We start from the raw sequence: 23,785 nt of genomic DNA on the forward strand, positions 1-23,785 counted from the left end.
TATAATATTATTAGTTTTAAATTTCTGATTTTTTTAATTTATTAATATCAAAAAATATATAAAAATGCAAAATTAATTCGTTTTTAAAATTGGTATATACCGACGGACAGGGTCGTCGGAAAATACCGACGGATATATATCCGTCGGAATATACCGACGAACCATTTCGTCGAAAAATACCAACGAACAAGGTTCGTCGGTATACTCCGACGACCATTGTCCGTCGGTATATTCCGACGACCAATGTTCGTCGGAATACACCGAGGAACACGCTACGGCGGAATTCTCCGAGGAACGTTCTCCGTCGGTACGTAGTTTTTCCGATGAACTCTGGTCTCGTGTGTCCGCATCGTAATATCGTCGGAAGTTCGTCAGAATGACGTTTCTCGGTATTCGTCAGAAAGTCGTCGGAAGTACTGACGAAATTGCGACGAATTTTTTTTTTTCCGACGAAACGATACCGATGGACGGGTTCGTCGGAAATTCGTCGGAATCGGTCTATTCCGACGAATTTCCGACGATTTCGGCCATCAGAATCCCCTTGTTTTCTTGTAGTGGGCGGGGGTACATAGACATACTGTACTAGCGACGCTACGTATTATATATCCATATGAGGAGATGCGGGGTGTATGGACTAGCTGTATGCTATCATCGCATTGTTTGTGTCCATAGTGGGAGTTCTATTACTCAAGTCAGTGGCTTGCGTGTTTAACATCTCATACCTCACGGAGTAACTCCCCTGTTGCTCACCCCTCCTATTCTTTCCCTTTTCAGATGAGACTGAAGAGCAGAAGTGATTGCTATCGGGATGGTGCTTTGGGAGTTCTATTTTATTTCTTTTTCAGACTTGCGGTTTTATGCTTTTACCGATATTTTCGGGATTTATTACGTTATTTGGATTTATGGCTATTTATTTGATTTATGGTGTTTGGAGACGATTAATGAAGATTAATAAATGAGGATTTCACAATTATTATTTTTATTATTTATTTTGGAAAATAGGGATGCTACAGTCTGCTTCTTAGATGTGCAGGGAGAGTGACCGGAATGCGTCACATTCCCAACTCCTCTAATGACACTGAGATCAAACATTCGGACTTTCTTGTAAACCTCGTGCCCCAACCATCTGGTCTCATTCCTGGACTCGGGTGGTTCTTACTGCCACCAAGTCTTAAGAAGCCATTCCATTTTTACAAAGCTCCGATTCCTGCTGCTCCCACCACTTCTTCTAATGGAACCCCTAGTAGCTTTGCACCAAACTCTGGATACGAAGCTTCTGGTCCAAGATCCAGAGAAGATCAAGTTCCACCAGTTCCACAACCGTGACTTGAAACAGTCAACGAATAAGCATTTGCTAGATGCAAAAGAGTCTGTAACAAGTCTACTAGTCATTTCATAAGAGTCATCATATCTTTGTTATCCCCTCTCTTTCAATACACAAGAAAAAGATACAATGTATTGGATATATCACGAGCTTTTGCTTATATGCTGTTATAAAAAGACATAACTGCAAACCAAAAATGTAGTACAAACAAGAACAATTAGAGTTTGGTCAGATCAAGACAAAATCCCAGAAGCTCATAAAACAATGGCGATTATGAAAACAGACAAAGTCTTTCGTGTCCAAAGCAAACCGATGTAAGGTTCACGTGTCCAATACCTTGAAGATGATGAAACAAAGGAAGCAGAAAAATATAAAGATGAAAAGATAGTCAACGAACACGAATAGCTTCGTCGATCCATGGCTTCGCTTTTTCATCTTCATCTTATCCTCTTCCTCGTCGTCGATGAGCTCAATCCTCGCCATTGTCTCCGAGATTGATCGATCTTCTTCTCTTCTTCTCAGCTTTCTCGCGACTTTGAGGTGCGATACAAAAAGTCAAAAACTAAGCGAGACAGGCCCATTAAATAAGCCCATATTAATAGGGCCCAATAAAGAGCTCAACATTCATATGTAGTGTTGACTAATCAACTGACAGCTTATTTGGCGATTAAACTACCTTCTCCTTCTTGTTGTTCCTTTGTTCACTAGTCTCTTTCCAGTTCCAAATGAGTGGCAGCGACAACCTTCTAAGGTGGGGAACTACGGCTCCTTTAGCAGCGGAGGATGAAGGAGAAGGACGTGTTCAGAGCTCGGTGAATGCGGTGCCGTTTTGTTTGGTGGCAACCGCAGTTTTAATCTCCATCTTCTTGTTACTCGCACTCTTTGAGAGGTTCATGTTCATTCGACAGACTACATCACCACCTTTCCACCCAAAGCTTCCTCCTTTCGCTTCCCCCAAGGTTTACTACACTTCTTCTCTCTTATTTGCTTCTACTCTTTTGTCTACGTTTTTGCTTGTGTTGATTTTTAATTAACTTAGTCGAGAAAGACTAAAGGCTAGTTTATATGAATTGTTTACATCCCCATGAGCTTTAGATGAAGTTAAAACCATTTGTTCTCTTTTAAGCCTGACGATTCATATCAATTTGATGACGTCTATAGTCAAGACTTTTCTTGATTTGTCCAAATGTAGATCGAGTTTATGCTGGAGGAAGCTTTATTTTTGTCGTATCTTTGAAATGTTGCAAAGTCCCAAAACAGGTTTAGATTAAACGTATAGTAATATTTTTTACGGGGATACAAAACCCCTTGTTTCATGCAACGAGGTTTGAATATTCACCGAGTAGAATGAACAAAAAAATAGTTATGTTTATGAGAGGCTTTTTCACTACTTATTTGTCTACACACTGGTTGTCTTTTAGGGGATGATGTCACACATAATTAACCTAATATTTTTGTACTGCATTGTAGATTGGTGTGTGTGAGAGAGAAATATCAGTATTGATGCCTGGAGAAGAGGTTCCAACCTTCATTGCTCAGCCATGTCCTCCTTCCTACTCAAGATCATTCTGAAAAAATCTTCTTGAATTTTCAACTTTTACCGTTATTCACTCTCTTATTATTATTTATTAGAACCTTTTTTTTTTGTTTTTAAAATATGAACTGGAAAAAGACAAGAGTTTATGTAGTAGAGTGTTTTTATAACAGAACAGCGTCTTCTGTCTGCTTAGATCAGAGCAAAAGAGCAGCAATCTCCATGAATAAAGCTATGGAATTTTGTGAAACGTTGTGCGTAGTCTTTGGTTTTTACTTTAAAAAAGTCAATAAACAAAAGATAAATGAAAGATCCTCAAAGATTTGGTTAGGTCGTTACATTTCTGCAATTTACAAATCACAAAAGAGGAAACAAAAGTGAGAGATAATCAGAGGAAGATGAAGCATTCCATAGACACTTCAGGGTCCTTCACAGCTACGACATCTTCCTCTTCCTTCTTCTTCACCTCCTCAGCAGCTACTTTCTCCTCTTCCTTCTTCACCTTCGCCTCCTCTGCTCCTCCGTCCTTCTCCGGACCTGCTTCTCGCTTCTTCATGGGGCTTCTTCTTGAGGAACTTGGGGCACGAGTCGCCGGAGAACGAGAGCGACGCCTCGGACCTTCTTGTAACCCGTTTCTTGGGAGAGGACCCGAAGAATCCGCCTTTCGCCGGTTGTGGGTAGGGTTTTGTTGAAGAGGTTGTCTCTCTCGGACCAACCTGGGACGGAGCTTCCCCTGGGGAGAGTGGCGACCTCCTGGAGATCTGGAGATTCTTTCGGACATGTTGCGGCGAGAGGTGGAAGAAGGGGGAGGATGTCGGTGGTGGGGTTTGCTGACTGCGTCGTCTTCGAGGATGGAGGCAGCAGTAGCAGTGGTGGCGGTGGAGAAGCTATGAGAGACGCTACATGTGTCGGACTTGTTGTGAGAGATCTCCGGCGTTGGGAGTGAAGGAGGAGGGTTGCGAGGTTCTGCTGCGGTGGGAACGATGTCGGCGACGGGAATGGGGTCCGGTTCAGGGACCGGGACCGGGACGGGGACGGGGACGGAGACAGAGACAGAGACAGAGACTGACTGGACCACGACTTCCTTCACGGTTTCTTCTTCAATGGGTGGAGGTGTCTGGGCGGCGGTGACAGGCGGAGCTTTGACTTTCCCGGCGCTCAAGCAGCATCCCATTTCTTTCTCTCTGCTTTTCTGATGCTTTCACACTCTCTCCCTTCTCTTCCGTGATATACGTGTATTCTTAATGGGCCTATTTTCTCAAGGTGGGCCCATACCTACTCCGGGCTCCATCTATGCTTTCCTATATTATTTTAATCTGCTCTGACGATTCCGAAATTTGTCTTATTGATAATTTCAAGACAAAACGACAGTGCTCTTTTCTCGTTCGTTGTAAAAGTATGCTTCAAAAAAATTCAAAATTTCATGCTAATGGACAATATCTCGCTTGATAATGACCCGTCATTTCTGAGACGATTTCAACACACAATAAGTTACAGGGACTTGCCAAAATGCCTTAGATGAAAAAGAAAAAGAAATGTCTATGTATATGTATATGTACATGTACATGTACATGTGATGTAACTAATCCAAGTAACATGCTGAATAATCCAAAACTCTCTTGTGCTACAGCAAAATCATTTCATAGGTAACAAACGTGTTACATGGTTCCATGTGACAATAAAACTTAATGGGCTCATAATCTTCTTAAACTAAAGCCCATGCTTGTAAATCCGATAAATCAAATCCAAGCCCATTAGTTTGTATATACCAAACCCAAAAAATAACACAAATTGTTAGTGAAGCCATCAATAACAATAAAGTTGACCTCCCATCTGCTAACTTTTATGGGATCAACTAGGAGGAAAGAGAGTAAAGATGTTGACATCAATTACATTTTCGTCCAAATGCATATTTTTTTTCTTTTTCTAAGACGCATCATATCATGTTTTTTCAACCAGGATAGTGATATAACAACTAGACTAATATAAATCCGTAGCCTAAATAATTAAATATCCGACTCTTTTTTAAGAAGTTGACAAAAGTATTTCATTTTCTTCCATCTTTATAATATACTTCAGATAACAATAACATATGTATAGTTTTCATATGGTCTATAGACATCACTAGTCTAGTCTTGTATTAAATAATGAGTTCCTCGAACACAAAAAATATACATATAGTAGTAGATATGACATTGGGGTTTGAGCGCATTGCAGAATACCTAACAGACATAGATGTCAATGACGTCGTCGTCATGTACTTGGTTAATTACTTGTTTTCTTGTTTTATAGACAGTCTTGATTTTTTTTTTTTTTTTGAGAAATGGTTTGCAATTTCAAATAACATAAATGTTACAACTATGACAAGTAGTTTGATTTAACTTGCTTTTCAACTAAAGACCCAAACTTTATAAATCTATATTAACATCTACTACTAAAGAAAACAAATGGCCATTGGGGGAGAAATGACTCGGTAACCGATGAATCCTGAGGAAAGGGAAGAGCCCAAGAATTTGCAGAACCTCCAAGAGAAGGCAGAGAAAAGTGTGAAGAAAGAAGTACACAAAGCAAAAAAAAAGAAAAAAAAAAGCTATGACGACATTTATAAAATCAAAAGAGGACCTGAAACACTTGACACAACACCCTATTCCTCAACCTCTTATTCTCCTCCTCCTCCCTCCTCCTCTAATGTGTCTTATCAAAAAGCTCTCTCACGCACCGCCTCTATGCTGCTCTTATGACACTGTTATGTAGGTTACTTATATATATATATATATATATTATTATGATTCGGGTAAATATTATTAGTATTATAATAGTATAGTATTAACAGGACCCATGCCCCCACGATTCTTGTTTTGTTGGCCAGCTAATATCGCATCCGCCAAAATAAAAGCTCACATCTTTTCTTTGTAACCCCAAAATCCAAAAGGCCAAAGAGACTATCTTTCTTACTTATTTATCTCTCTCTTCTCCCGAAAAGCCCCTTAATAAGCTTTTGCTTTGATATCAGATCTCTCTCTCTCTCTCTCTCTCTCTCTATCTAGCTCTCACGCTTTTGAGATGCGTGCTCCTTTAGGGCTTTCCTTTTATACCCCAAAACGAGGCCTCTCCTTCTCTCATCTCTCTCTCTCCCCTTTCTCTCATACGCTATAACCGGAGAGAGGATCCCAGATGTCGTCGAGTGTGGTGGAGGAGGAGGAGATACAATGTGGGTCTACGTTGTTCGAGCAAGAGGAGCTACAAGAGATGAGTGGGGTCAACGTTGGTGGCGGTTACGTTGAGGTCATGTGTGGTTGTACTAGCCACCGTTACGGCGATGCCGTTGCTAGGCTTAGGGTTTTTCCCAACGGAGATCTCGAAATCACCTGCGAATGCACGCCTGGATGTGACGAAGGTCTCTCCTTTTTTGCTCTCTCTATATATCACTGTTCCCAGCCTGTTTTGCTTTTCTGGCGAAATGGGTTTTGATTTATGTGCATGTTACATGTGAATGTGTGTGAGATTTAACGTTGATGCCTCTCGCTTTCTCTTTTCTTTAAGGCAACGAGGGTTTCCTCAATCATTTGTTTGTTGTTTCTTTATGCTAACATGACTTTGGACTAGTAAAGCTTAAGTCTTTAGCGTGATTACATCTGAATCAACAAGTATGCTTCTTTCTTTCTTACCAAAGAAACTAGTTAGTTACCATATTTCTTATATATAAACATAGTTGAACAAGTCAATAGACTCACTAAAAAGTCTATGCTAGATCCATAAATAACATGACTTTGGTTTGCTTCATTGTCATGTCTTGGCTGTTTGTATCTATAATGATGATGGGTCTCTTCGTTAGTGGCCAAAGTAGTAGGCTTTATTTACATATGATATTCCTCACTTAATGGACTATTAATGCCAAAGCTTGATGCAACCTCATTGCCATTAGTTCTTGAGGTAGCTTGTACCATTGCGAACGATCTCTTGTATCTTCCTAAATGTGCACATTTGATCTGACATGAACGCTTTTTTTTTTTACTGTAGACAAGTTAACACCAGCTGCGTTCGAGAAGCATTCTGGCAGAGAAACGGCTAGGAAATGGAAGAACAACGTGTGGGTTATCGTTGGAGGAGAAAAAGTTCCATTGTCAAAGACAGTATTGCTCAAATACTACAACGAAGCGTCAAAGAAATTGAATAGATCAAACAAATCACAAGGTACAAAGGTATTCCACAGAGATGAGTTTGTTGGGTGCATCGAATGCGGTAAAGAGAGGAGGTTCAGGTTGAGGAGCAGAGACGAATGCCGCTTGCACCACAACGCAATGGCTGATCCAAACTGGAAATGCTCAGACTTTCCATACGACAAGTAAGGTTTCTTTATTTTGTGGCATCGTGTGCAATGTAATATGCAAAGAAATGAAATAATATTATGGTTTGGTTTGCAGGATAACATGTGAGGCAGAGGAAGAGAGAGGAAGCAGGAAGGTGTATAAAGGCTGCACACGTTCACCTACTTGCAAAGGCTGCACCTCTTGCGTCTGCTTTGGCTGCGAGTTATGCCGTTTCTCCGATTGTTCTTGCCAGACCTGCGTCGACTTCACCAGCAACGTCAAGGCATGAAGAAACCAAAACGTTTACTAGTGAAAAATGTTTTAGAGAGACTTGGTTGCGTTTAATATTTTTATTTCTAAAATTCTGAAACTGTTATATCTACTTGTTATCTTATGGGTCGTTGAATGGAGCAGTTGGAAAAGTTAAAACAAAAATAAAAGTTGATTTTCCTAGAAGAACATGCAGACGAGCATGCCTGAGTGAGTGCATGTCTTTGATTTTTTGGCTAGTGGTGGAAGAAAAAAATAAAAAATAAAATTGTTAATTTTAATTAGCTGTTGACAGCTTTGAGAGACGAAGATGTCAAAATGGCACCAGCTACTACCGTCTGTGATTTTTGGAGATGGGACATGGGAATAGAGACGTTTCCTACTTTATTGTGAGTTTGACCAGACCAAAACCAAGTCATACGGGCCAGAGTTGGGCCTACAGATTTACAAGAAGAAGAAAAAGAGAGATATGGGTTTGACATATTGTCGAAGCCCAATAATGCAATAAGACATTAGGTTAAGTGTATAGATGCATATATATGTTTAGCTCTTATGTCTTCTAACGAAGGCAAGCAAGATTAAGCGGCTATCTCTCTTGGGTTCTTGTAAGCAAAGAACAAGCTTGTATTACTCAGATTCATAGTGAAAGTTGAGGACAAGAGATCCCTCTCAGACGTACCAGTTTGAGGCCGGGAACTGGGTTAACAAACTTGTTGTGTTCTTGCCTTTACTGCTTGTTTAGTGTGTGTTGCAGGAGATCAAAATCTCAATAAGTGGTATCAGAGCATCCAGGTTTGGTTTGCACAGTAAGGTTGATTCGCTACACACCTGCATCAGAAGAAGAGTGTGTTACAAGTTGGGAACACATCAAAGGCACAAGCACAAAATCTGTTAACCATAGAACCAAATCTAGGAAAATTTGAGATGGAGAAATTTGATGGTAAAGGTGACTTTGGGATGTGGAAATACAAGATGATGGGTCAGCTAGAGATACAAAGTTTACTTTCGGTTCTTAAGGAGGACTTTACAGTCTTGACGGAATCTGGAAAGGAAGTAGAAGGATCAGAGGCAAAGGTTGATAAGAAGAAGGCTGATAAGGATCTCAGAGTTAGGATCTTGTTGGGAACATGCTTAAGTGACTCTATTCTAAGAAAAATCATGCATGAAACCACAGCATTGGGGATGTGGAAGGCACTAGAGAGGAATTATCAAACCAAATCGCTACCCAACAGGATTTACCTAAAGAAATAGTTTTCTTGCTACAAGATGGAAGAGGACAAGACGATTGAAGAAAACGTCGACATCTTTCTGAAGTTAATTGGAGACTTGGAGAGTCTCAAGGTTACTATCTCAGATGAAGATCAAGCAATCCAGCTCTTGTCAGGACTTCCAGCAGCTTACGAACCGTTGGTTCACACGCTCCAATATGGAACCGGGAAAGAAACACTTACTGTTAATGAAGTTGTCACTTCAGCTTATTCCAAAGAAGCGGAACTTAAGCAGAAAGGATTACTCAACAAAAACAGGTTAGACTCAGAGGGTTTGTTTGTTGAGTCACGTGGAAGGACAGAGAGGAGATCAGGAAACGGTAATGGTAGTTCCAACCATTGGAGAGGACGATCTAAGAGCAGAGGAAAGTTTCAGTCAAAGCCTCAGTTTGACAAGAACCACAAAGGCTGCTTCATATGTGGAGATGAAGGACATTGGAAAAGAGAATGTCCGGAAAGGAGGCAGAGAGATTCTGCAAACATTGCGACTGAGCCTAGGCAACCATTGGTGCTAACAGTTAGCAAACAAGATACACTTAAGGAATGGATCATGGATTCGGGTTGTTCATTCCATAGTACACCTATGAAAGAAGTCTTGTTTGATTTCAAAGAGTAGGATGGAGGAAGTGTACTTATGGCTAATAACACTTAAGGAAGCATCAAAGGAATGGGAAAGATTAGGATTCAGAATCCAGATGGTTCTGAAGTAATACTCAAGGATGTTAGATACATGCCTGAAGTGAGAAGGAACCTGATCACTTATGGGATGCTAGAAAAGTCAGGTTACAATTATGAAGGACGAGGCTACATGGTTCGGTTCTACAAAGGTAGGAAGAAGGTACTAGCAGGAAAATACAAAGACGGTTTGTATTATCTTCAAGGCAATGTTAGTAAGAGTGAGGAAAACGTTCTGGGAGTTGTGGAAGAAGTTAGAAAGAAAAAGTCAAAGAAAATGACTTTCATGGAAAATCTAATTCAAGGTCCAACCCCACATGGTTTTGGAACGAGGGAGTTACTCGTTCAGGGAGGAGACTCTGTGTCAGAAGAATCAAGAAGTTCAAAAGAGACCAAGTCTGAAAAGAGTTGTGAAGAATCTAAGTCTAAAGATTCTGATTTTGTGGCATACGGGTTGGCTGCTGCAGAAAAGACTGATTCTAAAGAGTCTAAAATGAATGAGGAAGCTGAGAAAATCAGGAAACGAAAGCATTGGAAGAATGCTGCAGAGGAGGAGAGTTTGAGTAACGACGTTGAGCTTAGTGACGTGGGAAAAGTCTCAAAGATATTGAGAGAGTGTGTTTATGGAGATAGAGTTAACGGAGATGTGAATCTATCTAATATTCATACAAGCAACTCATTTGATGTGCTAAGTGAAGCAGTACCTGGACAGAGATTTCAGGTTGGCTGCGATCTTCTCAACGTCTGAACAGGGACAGCTCTAGGTAACTCCATTGTCGACATGTTACTCTCGCAGGAAAAAGAACAAGAAACGAGTCAGTTTCAAGAGATGTTCTTATGTCGATAAAAATAAAAAAAATAAATCAAATTGATTAATAGGTTAAAGGAGTTACCTGTAGGCATCTGGAATCACGGTTAGAAGACACTAATTCCAGGTGGAGCTGTTGGAAGGTTTAAGAGAAAAACAGTTAAGCTCTTTACTGTTTTGATCTTGAAACTTAAAGTAAAAGTCGAGAGTGGATATTGCATAGGTAAAGAGGTTACCTAAGATCATCAAAGAGGAGAGCACGTGATTGGTGCTCATGCTGCGAAGAGTTGGAGAGCCTCAGTAACTGAGAGTTTGAGGTTATCTGCGAGCAGCAGAGGTTTAGCATCAAAGATTGATGCAGGAAGATGCAGCAGATGGTTGCTCGGAAAATTCTGCATCAGAAAGTCACTATCAATAAGCATTATGTGTTATCATAAAAGGTGGAGCTTGATAGTACCTAAGTAATGGGGACAAGGGAGTCGCATGGAGGAACACGACAGTGAGATCGCCAGAAACAACAGTCATTCAGGTTGGAGTTCATCTATGGGAGCTGAGATGAAGATCAAAGTTTTGAGGCTCAAATTCGAAAAAAAAAAAATGAATGAAGAAACGAAGGGAGGTCGTGTACCAGAGATGTTGAGCAGAGGAGGTCACTTGTAGACAGGAGAAGTCACCGGTCATGGTGGAGCTCAGCCATGAGAGCTCTTGAAGAACTTGAAGTTCAAGGGTTCCAGGTTTGGAACAAGTAGAATTCGAAGGTTGAAGCGGTGGGAGGACTGCTGAATCGTAGAAATTGAAAGATTGCAGAACATGTGATTTTCAAGTCTCGGAGGCTGTAGAAAAGAAGAAAAAAAAAGACACAAATTGAGTGTGCTCTGTTTCAGGAATTACAGTAGAGACAAGAAGAAGGTCATCAGAGGTGCAGAGAAACTGAATCGAATTTCACAGTTGGAGAACAGCCATACCGGAGACGTCGTGGCTTCGTTAGTCATCTCGAGTTGAAGGTTGTTGGGGTTTTGATTCCGACAGATGCTGGTGAGAATCGAAATCACAGTGGGTTCATTATTAAAACCAAGAAGCAGAGGCAGACACGAAGAAGAGATGGCTGAGCGTCAGAATTCAGACTGAGACAAGCCATTGTCGCGAAAAGAGATCCGCCGGAGGGTGAAATACGGTGGTCAGGAATCCACCGGAAATAGGCGACGAGGTGGAGTGTCACTGGAGAAGCTTCACGAATCTGAGGAGGGAGAGAGAGAGAGAGAGAGAGAGAGAGAGAGAGAGAGAGAGAGAGAGAGAGAAGCGAAGACTTTGGCGATGGAAACAAATTTTTCTGGTTTGGTATGGTCAAGGTGGAGATTGTGAGTTTGACCAGACCAAAGCCAAGTCATATGGGCCAGAGTTGGGCGTACAGATTTACAAGAAGAAGAAAAAGAGAGATATGGGTTAGACATATTGTCGAAGCCCAAATATGCAATAAGACGTTAGGTTAAGTGTATAGATGCATATATATGTTTAGCTCTTATGTCTTGTAACGAAGGCAAGCAAGATTAAGCGGCTATCTCTCTTGGGTTCTTGTAAGCAAAGAACAAGCTTGTATTATTCAGATTCATAGTGAAAGTTGAGGGCAAGAGATCCCTCTCCAGACGTACCGATTTGAGGCCGGGAACTGGGTTAACAAACTTGTTGTGTTCTTGCCTTTACTGCTTGTTTAGTGTGTGTTGCTGGAGATCAAAATCTCAACATTTATATTGCCCAAAAAGCCCTGTGCTGTTTATCTGGAACACTGTTGAATTTAAATCTGCATGCTTTTATAATCATCAACTAAGGAAAAGTTGGGTTACATGTTTTTAACACAAGGCCCAAGTCGTCACAAGATAAATAAGATATGAGAACCTAGTTTTTAATTGAAAACATTGAACATATGGGACCAGTGTGAAGACAAGCTGGGATCGCAAAACCTTAATTCGTTCCTGTGGATCAAATAACTCAAAACTAAAATCCACACATATCAAGCTACACTAAATGAGATCTAACTAAGAAATCAGCTGATTCCTTCAGAGTCTTTCTTGCGCGCCAATAGACCCCATTGTAATTTCTATTAGTAAGCCTGAACAGAATGTGCTAGAGCTAGAGTAAGTTACTCATTTTAAGGACATGCAGAGAAGACAACTATGGCTGCCAGTTTCTTTACAGACTTGAGCATTTAATGAATATGCTACCCTTAGTTATAAGCATACACATATGAGAAGGCGAGGTTTACCTGAATAGCATTTTGCATTTGAAGATTCTCAGACTCTACGACTGCCTCTTTGCCAATACCACCACTCATTTCATTCCTTGCAAGTTGCAAGCCAATTCCAGTATCCAGGGTCGTTGGGAAAATCACGCTTCAGGTCAATAAGAATCATATCATGGATTTCACCTGAATGCGACAAATTTGTTGCCTCTAGCAATCTCAAAAAACAAAAACGCTTCCTCAAGTCAAAAAACAATGGCTCCACTATAAATGCTAAATGGCCTGGAGAACAACTCTCTCACCACTAGTCACCAGCATCTTCATCATCAGATCCGACCCATCCTTGTCCGTTTCTTCTTTTTCATCTAGCGACATGTAAAGAGCACGAGCTGAAGCAACGTCCAGGTTTCGTTTTAATGGGCCGTAAAGCCCAGTTAGTTAATGGCCCAGTCTGTTGCTTTAGGAAAAGCTCGAGGATGACGATGACGTTCTACGCTCTCTCTTCATCTTCCTTCTGCCACAATACTCGCATTCCTGCTATCAGCTTCTCTCATCTGTCTCGTAATGGTGTTAATAAACTTACACTTGCTCCACCACAGTTTTTGAATGCCGGCGGGAGCCTCCGTGGTGAGTTCCCGAGTGTGAGACTTAGGGTTTGGACGAGGTGCGAGAAAGAAAATGCAAAGAACGATGATGAAGCGGAGCGATTCGCGAGGCGAGAGAGCACGATGCCTGATAGATTCAGGTACTTGACCAAAGAAGTTCAAGACAGTCCTACTAGATGGCCTTGGTTCGTCGGTACGACATCGTTTTACACTTCTCGTTTTACCAGTTTAACATTTGAACTTTAAGTTTAGTGGTTTAAGTTTTGTTTGTTAGAACTATCCAACTGGAGAAACGCAGCTTTCGCTATCCTTAGATTACTTGGAGACCTTTCCAAGTTTGCATTGGCCCTCGTCTTCCACTTTATAGGCGATCCCATCACTTGTCTCATCGCTTTTGTTGAGACTGCAATCTACAGCATCCGGTCGTTCTACTCCGGGATTGTTGCATACACACCTGTGAGAGAGTTAACCACGGTGATCCTTCTTGCATCCTCTGTGCTTGCAATAGGAGAAACAGTTGCTCCAAACTCGATCAGCAAGCAGCCGTATTTAGTTACTCTTGCTGGTCTCTTGGGGTATGCAGTTGTGCATAGCTATATCTCAGAGCCATTCTTCTGGACTGTCTTGGTGGGTTTGTATGGATATTCGCGGTTGATAAAGAAGAGAGACCATGTGACCTCGGCGCTACCTTGTGCAGCTGTTCTGGCAGGAGTTGGGGAGCCTTGGGTGAGAGTTGTGGCAATCACAGGGTATTTAGCTCTAGCCATGTATCACCATTCAACTAAAACCTCATCTGAAGAAGATAGACAGAGCTTGGGGAAGGCGCCACCAGTGCCATTGTTGGCCGCAGCCTTGGCCATTGGCGTCCGGCTTGCTGCAAAGTGGGCTGGTTACAGGCACTTGACTTGGATGTTTGTTTGATTTATCTGATTCAAGTTTTGTGAAACAAAGAAACCAACAAAACTATATATTTTTTCCCCTCAAATAATTATATCGATAATAATAAACGTAATACAAATACAAAAACTTATAACTTAACACCAACACCAACACAAAGAAACCAAAAATTGATAAAAAGGTCTAAAAATCCATTCAATCAGAGACCAACAAAACTACTTTGTGTTGTAATCTAAAGTTTCAAAAGAATTTCTGATTATACTAGTTGCTACACTTATGGGCTCTTAATTAAGGCCCAAGTAATAAAATCTGAGGTCCATTTAGGTTTAACTGCATTTTTATTAGGGTTTTTACAGGAACCCTATATAATGAAGTCACCTTCTTCCGCAGACATATCTCACATCGTCAGCTTCTATTTTGCATTTGTGCATCTTGTTTTGATTCTGGATCCGTTTTTGAATTTGCTGTTTGTTTGTTTTTGTTGGAAGGAAAGAAACCGTTTTTGTGGTTTGAATGCCTCACTCACCTTTAGCTTGTTTTCAAGAATACTCAACGAAAATAATGCTAGTCATCGAGGCATAAATTGAATCGCGGTGTATAAACGTGGAGGTTTACTTAAATCATATAGTTTCGCCTCTAAAATTATCCGCTAAATCTCTTGTATGCTTATCTACCTTTTAGCTTCAATTGGTCCCGATCGTATTTGAATTGAGTGGTGAAATATATACAGAATCATATGGAACACGTGGTTCATAATTAGTTATGCTCTGTTCTTTTAGCTGGTGTGGTGGAAATAGATGCCTTACCCGAGATGAAATTGGTCGATCTCTGAATTAACAAAAGAGGGGACTGCTTGTGTTAGTTAGATTTAACAGTTGCGACCTTTTTGAGCCTATAACTGTATGTGGGCTGCTGAATTTTGATCTTAGACATATACCAGTTTGTTTTGCCAAAAGAACTAGAAAATCCTTTTTCAAACTCTAATTTGGAAGTTAACGAGGGAATGAAGTTCTGGGTGGGTTCATTTATCCATCTCAGTCTGATGAATCTCCCAATATATTGTTCTCTACCAAGAATGTATAATTGCAAATGTTGCCAGTTAACCATACTGTGGAAAAAAGATTTTAAATAGCATCGAATTCGGAGATTTTAATCAGAAGATGAAAATTGACTTGCATATCTGGAGACTAACACTTGCGTCAAAATCAATAAACCAATTTGATGATATGAAGTGAAATATCATCATGGTGCTTTGCTGAGGAATTGAGCCTTAGTGGTCTCCTTGTTTGTGATTATTCAGGTTGCTGCCCAGTAGTCTTTAGCTTTGCTAGCCCAATGTTTCAATAGGATAGAGCATTGTCTTCAAGGGAAAACCAATAATTAAAGCTGTGACTCCTTGTGATTGGTGACGAAGCAAAAATCTTTTACGAGACTCATTCATTATTCATGGAGCTGATATTACAGAAGATAAGACAACAAAACTCATAATCTTTTAATATGTGTATTTAGACATTAAGCAACAAACCAAATTCACAATCATTTCACCACAACAAGAGTCGTGGACTTTTTCAACTCAAAATGACTAATGGATCATTCATTCTTCAAACCTCAGAAGCTGGCAAAACGTGAAATCACGGTTCTTGCTTTCCAACTCGGAAACTCTTTTAGCAGCCCCTGAGTCACGCGGGCTCTCCCCAACACGACCACGAAGCGTTCTGATCTTAGGGAGGTCTTTACCTAAAGGAGTCTCATCACTCACACCACTGCAATACACCTCAACTTCACTTGGAATCTCCCATCTCTTCTTCACTCTCCCCTCACTCTTCCTATTCTCATCAGAAGCTCTTCTCTTCTCCGACCTGTGATTCTCCTTCTCCTCGTTCTCAGGCAACGAACGTTTCCTCGCATCTTTCTCCGCCGTCTTGCTCATCAGACTGTACCTGCTAGCCACCACTCTTCCTGGCTTCAAAGGCTTCCTCTTTTCCTCTTCTTTGAAGAGCTTCTTAGGCTGGATCGACGATAAAACGCTTTCCTCTTTCTTCACCGCTCTCTTTGACCCACCAGTCGTCGCTGCTTGCTTCTGAGCCGCCGCCGCCGCCGTCATCTTAGCTTTGCGAGATCTAGGACTCAGACTTCGTCCTCTACCTTTCGTCACTGCCTTGTTCCCTTCCTCGATCCCAGGAAGCTTGAAGAAACAAGACTTGCGCCGATTCTGAGCTGATTGAAGAGGAGTCACCGTCTCCGACTTCTTTGCGGCTGAGTATATCTCCCCTGGACCCAAACTAACGCCTCTACGCGGGGTTGTTCTTGGTTTCACTCCTGTGTCGAACTTCACCGTCGGTTTCTGAGACGCCATGAACTTCGCCGGAACGATTCTTCCTCTTATCGCGATGCTTCTTGCGATCTGCTCAGCCTTCTCTAACCGGAGCGATTCCAGTCTGATCGATAACCGGTTCATCTCCTTCTCTACTTCCTCGATCTCTGCATCAATATCGGCATGTTTCGCCTTCACGGTCTTGTGTGGCTTTTCTTTAACTTTACCGGAGCGAATCGGATCATCAGCGGAGAAGGAGACTGAGGATTTGAGCGAAGAGGAAACCGAAACAGGAATCTGATTCTCCTTGCTACAATCGGAATCGAACGATGCGTTGAGGTTAGACCAGGAAGCTTCGATGGCGGAAGTGAGATTGGAATCGCCGTCGTCGAAAGCAGCGTTGTTCCAGATCTGAAGTTCTGGAGCGTTGAGCGTCTCTGTATGCTCAGTTGAAGTCATTGTGAGAGTAATCGATCTCTTTGTGCGAGAAACTAGGGATTGAGAATGGTGATTGATGAGGAAGACGAAGGAGTATTTCTTGAGGATTATTTGACCGTTGGGAGAGGAGACGTTACTCCATTGATGGAGCGTTGTGAGATTTGGACCGTTGGATTGAGCAGATACGCTCCGATTTCATTCAAAGCGAAGTTACGCTACATAATATGGGCTTCGGCCCAGTATTATACAATGGGCAAAATATTTGAGAATTACAGAATGTGGGCCTATGAATATATAAATATCGTCTAGTCCAAAATGAAAATGCATGATTTTGTTTTTTCCTAAACCGAAAATTCTTAAATTATCCATTGGTAACAAGACCAAACTCAATAATGACAACGATAAGAAAGTTAGTAACTTTATGGAGTGACTGACTTGTCTGGTCCCATTGGATAATGATGGTTTTGGATTATTATTTTAATTGAGAATCGTATTCACTGTGGATAAAGTTGAATTAGTGGTAATCACAATAAGATTTCACGAAACGTTGATGATAATTTGGAAAATAGACGATGTTTCTCATTAACGAACGCATGTTTTTGATATTTTTTGAACATTTCTAATATTCACATATATACAATTATCATCAGAAGATCCATCTCGCTTTATCCGACTCAGCAGGTCCAACAGCGAGCCACCATCAACATCTGTGGATGGATTGCATGGAACTAGAATTAGCCTTGGCTCCAGCAGTTGAGGTACATGATCTGACGGAGAGATTCATCGGGAGTGGAAGAAGAGGTAACCCGTCTTTCTTCTACACGCGGACCATCTACGGGGTCAGCTGTGGCGGAGAGAGGGCGGATATCGGAGGAAAGCCGGCGTTGTAGGTGGTGTGCGGAGCTGAGCCCGGTTTTCAACTTCACGCCGTGATCGGGGTTTCCTTGAGCAGCCACAAACGATGCTGCAATCCAAACCTTGTTCAGATAACACATCTCTTTTGGTTAAATTTTTTCTTGGTATTGGAATCTTTAGAAGGATTTAAGAAGGCTTTTTCGAAAACTGGAGATTATTAGATCGTGCCGGAAGATGAAGGAGAGATAAGTTGTGTTCTTCTTATATAGCGAAGGAGGTATCTTGGCTTTGAGGGTAAAATGGTAACTTCGAAAGATCTAAAAAAAGCGATACCGTGCACATGGAACGGTGGGATCCAGGTATAGGAAAAAACAAGTGGCGGCCTATCATCAAGATGAGTGACATCTCTTATTTCTTTCAATTATGGGTTCCTTATTTTGGGGCCCACAACCATTGTATCTTTGCGATAATAAGGGCAACCACAATGGTGGGATTGTGTTTCAAGTCACTTAGCATTTTTAATTAAACTTTTATTTTAAAGAATCTAAGCTAGAGATTAATTGGATTATTAGTGGGACTTTGATTGTCCCTTAGTTTATTATTTAATTAATTTTTTTATTTGAATAAGTGATAACATATGTAAAGAAATTTTAAATAAAACTTATATGATAGAAGTTTAACATTAAAATTGAAATATTAAGAAAATTACAAATTTTTTTTTAAAAAAATATCAATCGAACGGAACTGGATTGAGATTTCGAAGCTGCGACCTCTCGATTGGAAGCTGCGACTTTTCGATTTGCAAAGACACGCCGACGGAGACTCCAGGGGAAGAGAGAAGACGCAGGTGGAATGAGGAGACCAGGTCGTCGCTTTCGTTTGGAAAGGATCGATCTTCGATTTCAGTTCGTCGCCATCGAGCTCTTCTTTTACGATTTTCGATTTCAATTTCCCGAATGCGAATGAGCCGAAACCACCGTCCCTTCTTCGTTTCCATCGCCCAATAACGTGATGTCACGTCTCCTTCGGGACGAGCCCGATTGTCCCTTACTTACGGCCCGTCCCACCCATTTTAATTTCATTTTGAATTATTTTCGACCCAATAAAGAAGAAGAGACATGCCAAGGCACGCCCGATGCAGATGGCCTAAGCGACTGTTGTTTTCATTATTTAACTAGGAGTCCGCGTTACGTGCGAAATTTGGTTTACACATGATCTATATAATTATATAACTGTATTTTTTATTATGTGTATTTTATATTCGTTTTTGCTGAAACAATGTATTTTAACGCTTATGGTCTCAACTAACATTAGAATTCGTACGAATTGTGTTTGAAATGTACGTGGATTTTCTATTTTTTTAATAATTAGTAATCTATAATTTGTTAGTTAATTGTGAATAGCTTTAGTTTGGGATCTTAAGTCTCTGGGCATGTATATTCAGCACTCGGTTCAATCCTTATTTGCATGTGAAAACTATTGACGGCAGACTAAATACGTATAAACTTATTTGAATTATCTTAAGTTGTAACTAAAGTTTGCATTACGGTTTGGTATGGTATATCATTTTTATGATAAAATGAGGAAAACACACAAAATTATTATGAAATAAATTTATAATAATAATTATACTTTAAAATGTTTAATTTATTTTAACTAAAAATAACGTTTATTTTCATAAAATTTTCACAATTATTCTAACTATTTATTTTAATATTCATTTTTGAAATTATATGATGTATAGTTATTATAATATTTTAAATTATAATTATTTAGTTTCTCTTAATGTTTATTTTTATTTAATAAAAATAAGTAAAAAAACTTTTAAAACACTACGATGGATTAAATCCAGTGGTGGTGTAAATAATAAGTAAGATAAAGTCATTTTTGTCTTATTTTTATATTTATTTCATGCGATAAATTGTTTTTTCTTGTTTTATTATACAATTTTTCTTAAAATTAATGTTTTACACGATATTAAAAAATAAATTATTCATTATAAATAAAAATATTGTTTATTTAAAATATATATTGTACCAAGAACGAAAAATTTAAAGACAAATAGTCTAGCACATAGTGTGTCAGAAAACAATCGTCTTTCGTCGTTCACATGGATGCAGAATTACCAGTTTGGTTTGCAGAATGAGTTTAACTCTGTAAAAGTCGATGACAAAAAATAATATATATTTTAAAATGGATAACCTGAAACTGTCATTACTATTTATACATATACATGTTTGTTAGAATCTTATATGTATTATTATATATGAGATATCCTTGTTTAAGTATTTCATCCTCGGTAGCCTTCCACCATAACATGATTATTGGGCCGCTGTTGTTGACAACTAAGCCGCTTTCAAAACTTTGGGATGAATCATTTTTTTTCACAGCACCAACTCATGGCATATCATGGCACCAACTCATGGCATATCATCATGAGATGTAGCACCACACATTTGCTGTTTCAATGCTGTCAATTTTCCGAGTGCATAGGAACGATGCAGCCTGCAAGTGTTTGGGTTTGTATGAGGGTAGTTGCAGAGTAAGCTGGAGGTTTTAAGTTGGAGGCTAACCTGTGGTGGTGAAAAGTGATTACATAAACATTCACCTCTGACAGTGAATGTATAAAAAAAACTTTTTTTGCAGCGAAAGAGTTCACCAAAAGCCATAGTTTTGCCAAAGTCACAAAAGCTTCCGCTATAGAGTTCCACTGGCGGAAAATGACCACAAGATTTCCATCTGCAGAGCTGCACCAAAGAAAACGGTCCGTGGTTAGCTCCTCTTCTTTCTACATATATATATCAACATAAAATGAGTTGTCTAGCTTCTTCAAGAAATCATATTACAATACATTCAATTTTCTTAAGAAATAGATACATTACAAACAGAGAACATATCGGAGAAACATGATAATTAGACATTGAATTAGGCTGTGTCAACATCCACACAAAAGTGCTTAAACATTATTTGTGTAGACTCACTATGAAATTACAAATGGGACCCTAAGGTTGCATTGAGAAAGAAGTGATTTTTTTGAGGGGAAAAAAATTCTTAACACATATGTCAATAGCTGGACTGGAAATGAACTATAATACAACAAGGAGTCGCGAGGCCTACCTCCCACTAATTTTGGATTTAAGCTCCTGGCAACGATCACCTTTCGATCCTCATCATCTTTGTTGCATAGCTAGGCTGTCAAAAATACTCACACAAACAGTGGTGCCACTACGTGGCAGAAAAGTTTGGAGTATAAACCTTTAAATGAGTGAAAGAGTAAGTGTTCTTTAGAACTTTAACAACAGTAGGGAATAGTTTTTTCTAACCTCTAAATCTGAATACGTAAGTTCTCCAAAATTCACATCAAAACAGTCAGAGCAATCAGAAACTATGGTTGCGCTGGTTTCCCGGAAAAAGTTCTGGTTACTGGAATTTTCTTTTATTGATTTTGGCCAAAAAAAACAGCGATATTAAAGTACATGCTGATCATCCCCTTTAGTTTAACATGATTATGAAAATAAGTTTCTGATGTTGTTATGAGTTAAGGATGATGTTCACAGGAAGAAAGCTGATCTTCTTATAGGTATTTATCCACCGCCTTTAGAGATGGTTGTTAATGGCGTGCTTAATGGATCTCGTAACGTTTCATAGCAGAAGAATCTTATACGAAATGATGCCAATGAAACTCGACCACGGATTCCTCGTGACGATTCAGCTACGAATTGCCCCCAATAAAACTCGACCACGGATTCCTCATGAAGATTCAATTCGATCCACACACCATCTTGGAACTCTGTTGTCAGAGATCGGGAAAGGACGATGAAACCTAGCAACCGTGAAGAAGAGATTATTTTCCTTTGAAGGCTGGGTCAGCATCTATAAGAAAACAAAATAAAAATAGGAAGCCCATAAATTGTTAAAGGTCCAAATTAACACTTCAAACATACGCGTAAGAAAAAGCCCATATGAATGCCGAATTAATAAGTGATGCGTTTTGTGCAGGCGGCGGGACAGGTGTCGAGAAAACATCAATGACTTTGTGACCTGGCGTTGAGGTGTCTCTATAAAGAGAGAAAACCTTTTTTATATATCTCAATAATATTATTTGAGAAGTCAATTTCTGATGTGTCGCGCTCACGTTAATTCTTACGATAGTTATTTACAGAGGTACCCTTAATGAATTAAAAATATTGAATTTAAATACTATATTTTTTAGTTTCCATTTTACTTTACAAATACCATATATAATAAAAATGAAACAGTTATAAAGTTTTTTTTTTATCGAAAACAGTTATAAAGTTTCAAAATGAAAATATATGTATATATAATATGATTTCATTAAAAAGGAAAGTTAACAAAATAGTAATATTCCGTTTAAAACATATTTTTACAAAACAAAAATATAATTTCAGTAATAAAAATACTTTGTTTATATCCATATTTTTGGATGAAAACAAAATATATTTTTATATAATGTGATTTCATTTAAAAAGTCACAAAGATAATCTTGATATTAAAAAATAAATATTATTCCTTTAAAACATACTTTATGCAATATAAAGTAAATATATTTTCAAAGTAAAATAAATATTTTTCTTTATATCTATCTATTTTCTTAGATGATTAGATAAAATAATTAATAACATAAACCGTTATATGTTTAATTGACTAAAAATAATTTATAATTATTATTATGAAGTGTTTTTTTCATAATCTTTACCTGGCTATAATATCTTACAATTACAACAAGAAAACCTATAAATTATATTTTACTTATATAATATGATTTCACAAAAACAATCACAATTTTAGTGCTGATTATTTAGAGATATTAAAAATGGAACCTAAAAATATTTTTATGATAAGCATATTTTGATCAAATAATTAAAAAATCTTTTTAAATAGAATCTAATTTTAATGATGTATATATATATATATATATGATACTTTATCATTATTAAAAAATATTTTTTCTTAATATTTTTTTTTTAATTTTATGGTTTCTTTGTGTTTGTGGAACTTTATATACCCATAATCAAAATACCCAAACAAATCTGAATTCATATTTTAACATTATTTATAATAATTCCAGTTTACCTTTCAATAAATCTAGAGCATACAACTATTTAGAATAATAAAATATTTTAATTATTGTAAATATTGATATTTGTTCATGAGCTTACAAAATTTTATGAGCTTTACTTATGTATGTAATTTCCTATTGATCAAATTTATGGCATACATGCACATTTAAACGAGAAATAAAACTAATTTGATTTGACTTAATTAAAATAAAAATAATAATTATATTTGAGGTTGAATTTGAAAGAATATATATGTAACTCAATATACTCACAACATGAGTGACTAGAATAATCTAACTTATATCCAAAATCAAAGATTTAACTAAAATAAGAAAAATATAATTTTATAATATTTATATAAATTACATGATGGATCAAAACATATTAACAAATAAAATAAAATATTAACTAATTGTTACAATATATATGCATGAGACTTCAGAATATTAGCGTTATATTTATTTATGTAATTTCGAATCAAATAATCCAATTTATTTTTTATTTAATTCTAACCATAATAAATATTAAGTTATACATAATCTTACAAAAATATATTTACATATCTAGGAAAATAACCAATCTAAATGCATATAAGAATTTAATAAAAACTAACTATATTAGAATAAAATATTACAGTTAAATTTGAAAAAATAGATGCAATCCAATATACCCAAGTGATAAACAAATCGATTATTGACCCAAAAACAACAAAACCGACTAGATATAAACATATCTAAGAATATATATATATATATATATATATATATATATATATATATTAAGTTATACATAATCTTACAAAAATATATTTACTTATCTAAGAAAATAACCAATATAAATGCAAATAAAAATTTAATCAAAATTAACTATATTAGAATAAAATATTATAGTTGATTTTGGAGAAATAGATGCAATCCAATATATCCAAGTGATAAACAAATCGATTATTGATCCAAAAAACAACCAAACCGACTAGATATAACATATCTAAGAAACTATATATTAAGTTATACATAATCTTATAAAAATATATTTACATATCTAAGAAAATAATCAGTCTAAATGCAAATAAGAATTTAATCAAAATTAAATATATTAAAATAAAATATTATAATTGAATTCAGAGAAATAGATACAATCCCATATATCCAAGTGATAAACAAATCGATC

General features: G+C 38.0%; 7 protein-coding genes across 7 annotated transcripts in view; 4 read left to right on the forward strand and 3 right to left on the reverse strand.

The window, feature by feature from the left end:
• Nucleotides 1-1,676, forward strand: part of LOC106332570 (putative cell wall protein) — an 8,565-nt gene extending 6,889 nt beyond the window's left edge. Inside the window, exon 2 of the mRNA XM_013771045.1 lies at nt 1,003-1,676. Coding sequence (XP_013626499.1) covers nt 1,003-1,326 — 324 coding nt within the window. The 3' untranslated portion in view covers nt 1,327-1,676. The remainder of the gene's footprint in view (nt 1-1,002) is intronic.
• A 322-nt stretch (nt 1,677-1,998) lies between these two features.
• LOC106332578 lies at nt 1,999-3,118 on the forward strand (the record flags this gene model as incomplete). The annotated part of the gene is made up of 2 exons (XM_013771056.1): nt 1,999-2,283; nt 2,795-3,118. Coding segments are annotated over 2 exons (387 nt in total), but the record flags the coding sequence as incomplete, so codon positions are not given.
• A 41-nt stretch (nt 3,119-3,159) lies between these two features.
• LOC106292211 (putative uncharacterized protein DDB_G0290521) lies at nt 3,160-4,081 on the reverse strand. Its single transcript, XM_013727825.1, has one exon. The coding sequence runs from the start codon at nt 4,030-4,032 to the stop codon at nt 3,247-3,249; it is 786 nt and encodes a 261-aa protein (XP_013583279.1). The 5' UTR covers nt 4,033-4,081; the 3' UTR covers nt 3,160-3,246.
• A 1,696-nt stretch (nt 4,082-5,777) lies between these two features.
• LOC106343733 (protein ULTRAPETALA 1) lies at nt 5,778-7,617 on the forward strand. Its single transcript, XM_013783034.1, has 3 exons — nt 5,778-6,255; nt 6,879-7,203; nt 7,283-7,617. The coding sequence occupies exons 1-3, from the start codon at nt 6,033-6,035 to the stop codon at nt 7,455-7,457; spliced, it is 723 nt and encodes a 240-aa protein (XP_013638488.1). The 5' UTR covers nt 5,778-6,032; the 3' UTR covers nt 7,458-7,617.
• Nucleotides 7,618-12,903: 5,286 nt separating this feature from the next.
• On the forward strand, nt 12,904-14,000 carry LOC106295095. The gene is made up of 2 exons (XM_013730885.1): nt 12,904-13,223; nt 13,305-14,000. The coding sequence occupies exons 1-2, from the start codon at nt 12,908-12,910 to the stop codon at nt 13,949-13,951; spliced, it is 963 nt and encodes a 320-aa protein (XP_013586339.1). The 5' UTR covers nt 12,904-12,907; the 3' UTR covers nt 13,952-14,000.
• Nucleotides 14,001-15,336: 1,336 nt separating this feature from the next.
• Nucleotides 15,337-16,954, reverse strand: LOC106327928. The gene has a single exon (XM_013766254.1). The coding sequence runs from the start codon at nt 16,698-16,700 to the stop codon at nt 15,522-15,524; it is 1,179 nt and encodes a 392-aa protein (XP_013621708.1). The 5' UTR covers nt 16,701-16,954; the 3' UTR covers nt 15,337-15,521.
• A 279-nt stretch (nt 16,955-17,233) lies between these two features.
• On the reverse strand, nt 17,234-17,785 carry LOC106293106. Its single transcript, XM_013728781.1, has one exon. The coding sequence runs from the start codon at nt 17,672-17,674 to the stop codon at nt 17,414-17,416; it is 261 nt and encodes an 86-aa protein (XP_013584235.1). The 5' UTR covers nt 17,675-17,785; the 3' UTR covers nt 17,234-17,413.
• Nucleotides 17,786-23,785: the final 6,000 nt, after the last annotated feature.

Source organism: Brassica oleracea, chromosome C1, assembly GCF_000695525.1.
Source record: "Brassica oleracea var. oleracea cultivar TO1000 chromosome C1, BOL, whole genome shotgun sequence".
In the NCBI taxonomy this organism is placed as follows: Eukaryota; Viridiplantae; Streptophyta; class Magnoliopsida; order Brassicales; family Brassicaceae; genus Brassica; species Brassica oleracea.

Coding starts and splice junctions, on each gene's coding strand:
- LOC106293106 (XM_013728781.1), bottom strand. CDS start 17,674: ATGTGTTATCTGAACAAGGTTTGGATTGCAGCATCGTTTGTGGCTGCT.
- LOC106327928 (XM_013766254.1), bottom strand. CDS start 16,700: ATGACTTCAACTGAGCATACAGAGACGCTCAACGCTCCAGAACTTCAG.
- LOC106292211 (XM_013727825.1), bottom strand. CDS start 4,032: ATGGGATGCTGCTTGAGCGCCGGGAAAGTCAAAGCTCCGCCTGTCACC.
- LOC106343733 (XM_013783034.1), top strand. CDS start 6,033: ATGTCGTCGAGTGTGGTGGAGGAGGAGGAGATACAATGTGGGTCTACG. Junction 6,256..6,878: donor CACGCCTGGATGTGACGAAG/GTCTCTCCTTTT, acceptor TTTTTACTGTAG/ACAAGTTAACACCAGCTGCG. Junction 7,204..7,282: donor TCAGACTTTCCATACGACAA/GTAAGGTTTCTT, acceptor TTTGGTTTGCAG/GATAACATGTGAGGCAGAGG.
- LOC106295095 (XM_013730885.1), top strand. CDS start 12,908: ATGACGTTCTACGCTCTCTCTTCATCTTCCTTCTGCCACAATACTCGC. Junction 13,224..13,304: donor TAGATGGCCTTGGTTCGTCG/GTACGACATCGT, acceptor TTTGTTTGTTAG/AACTATCCAACTGGAGAAAC.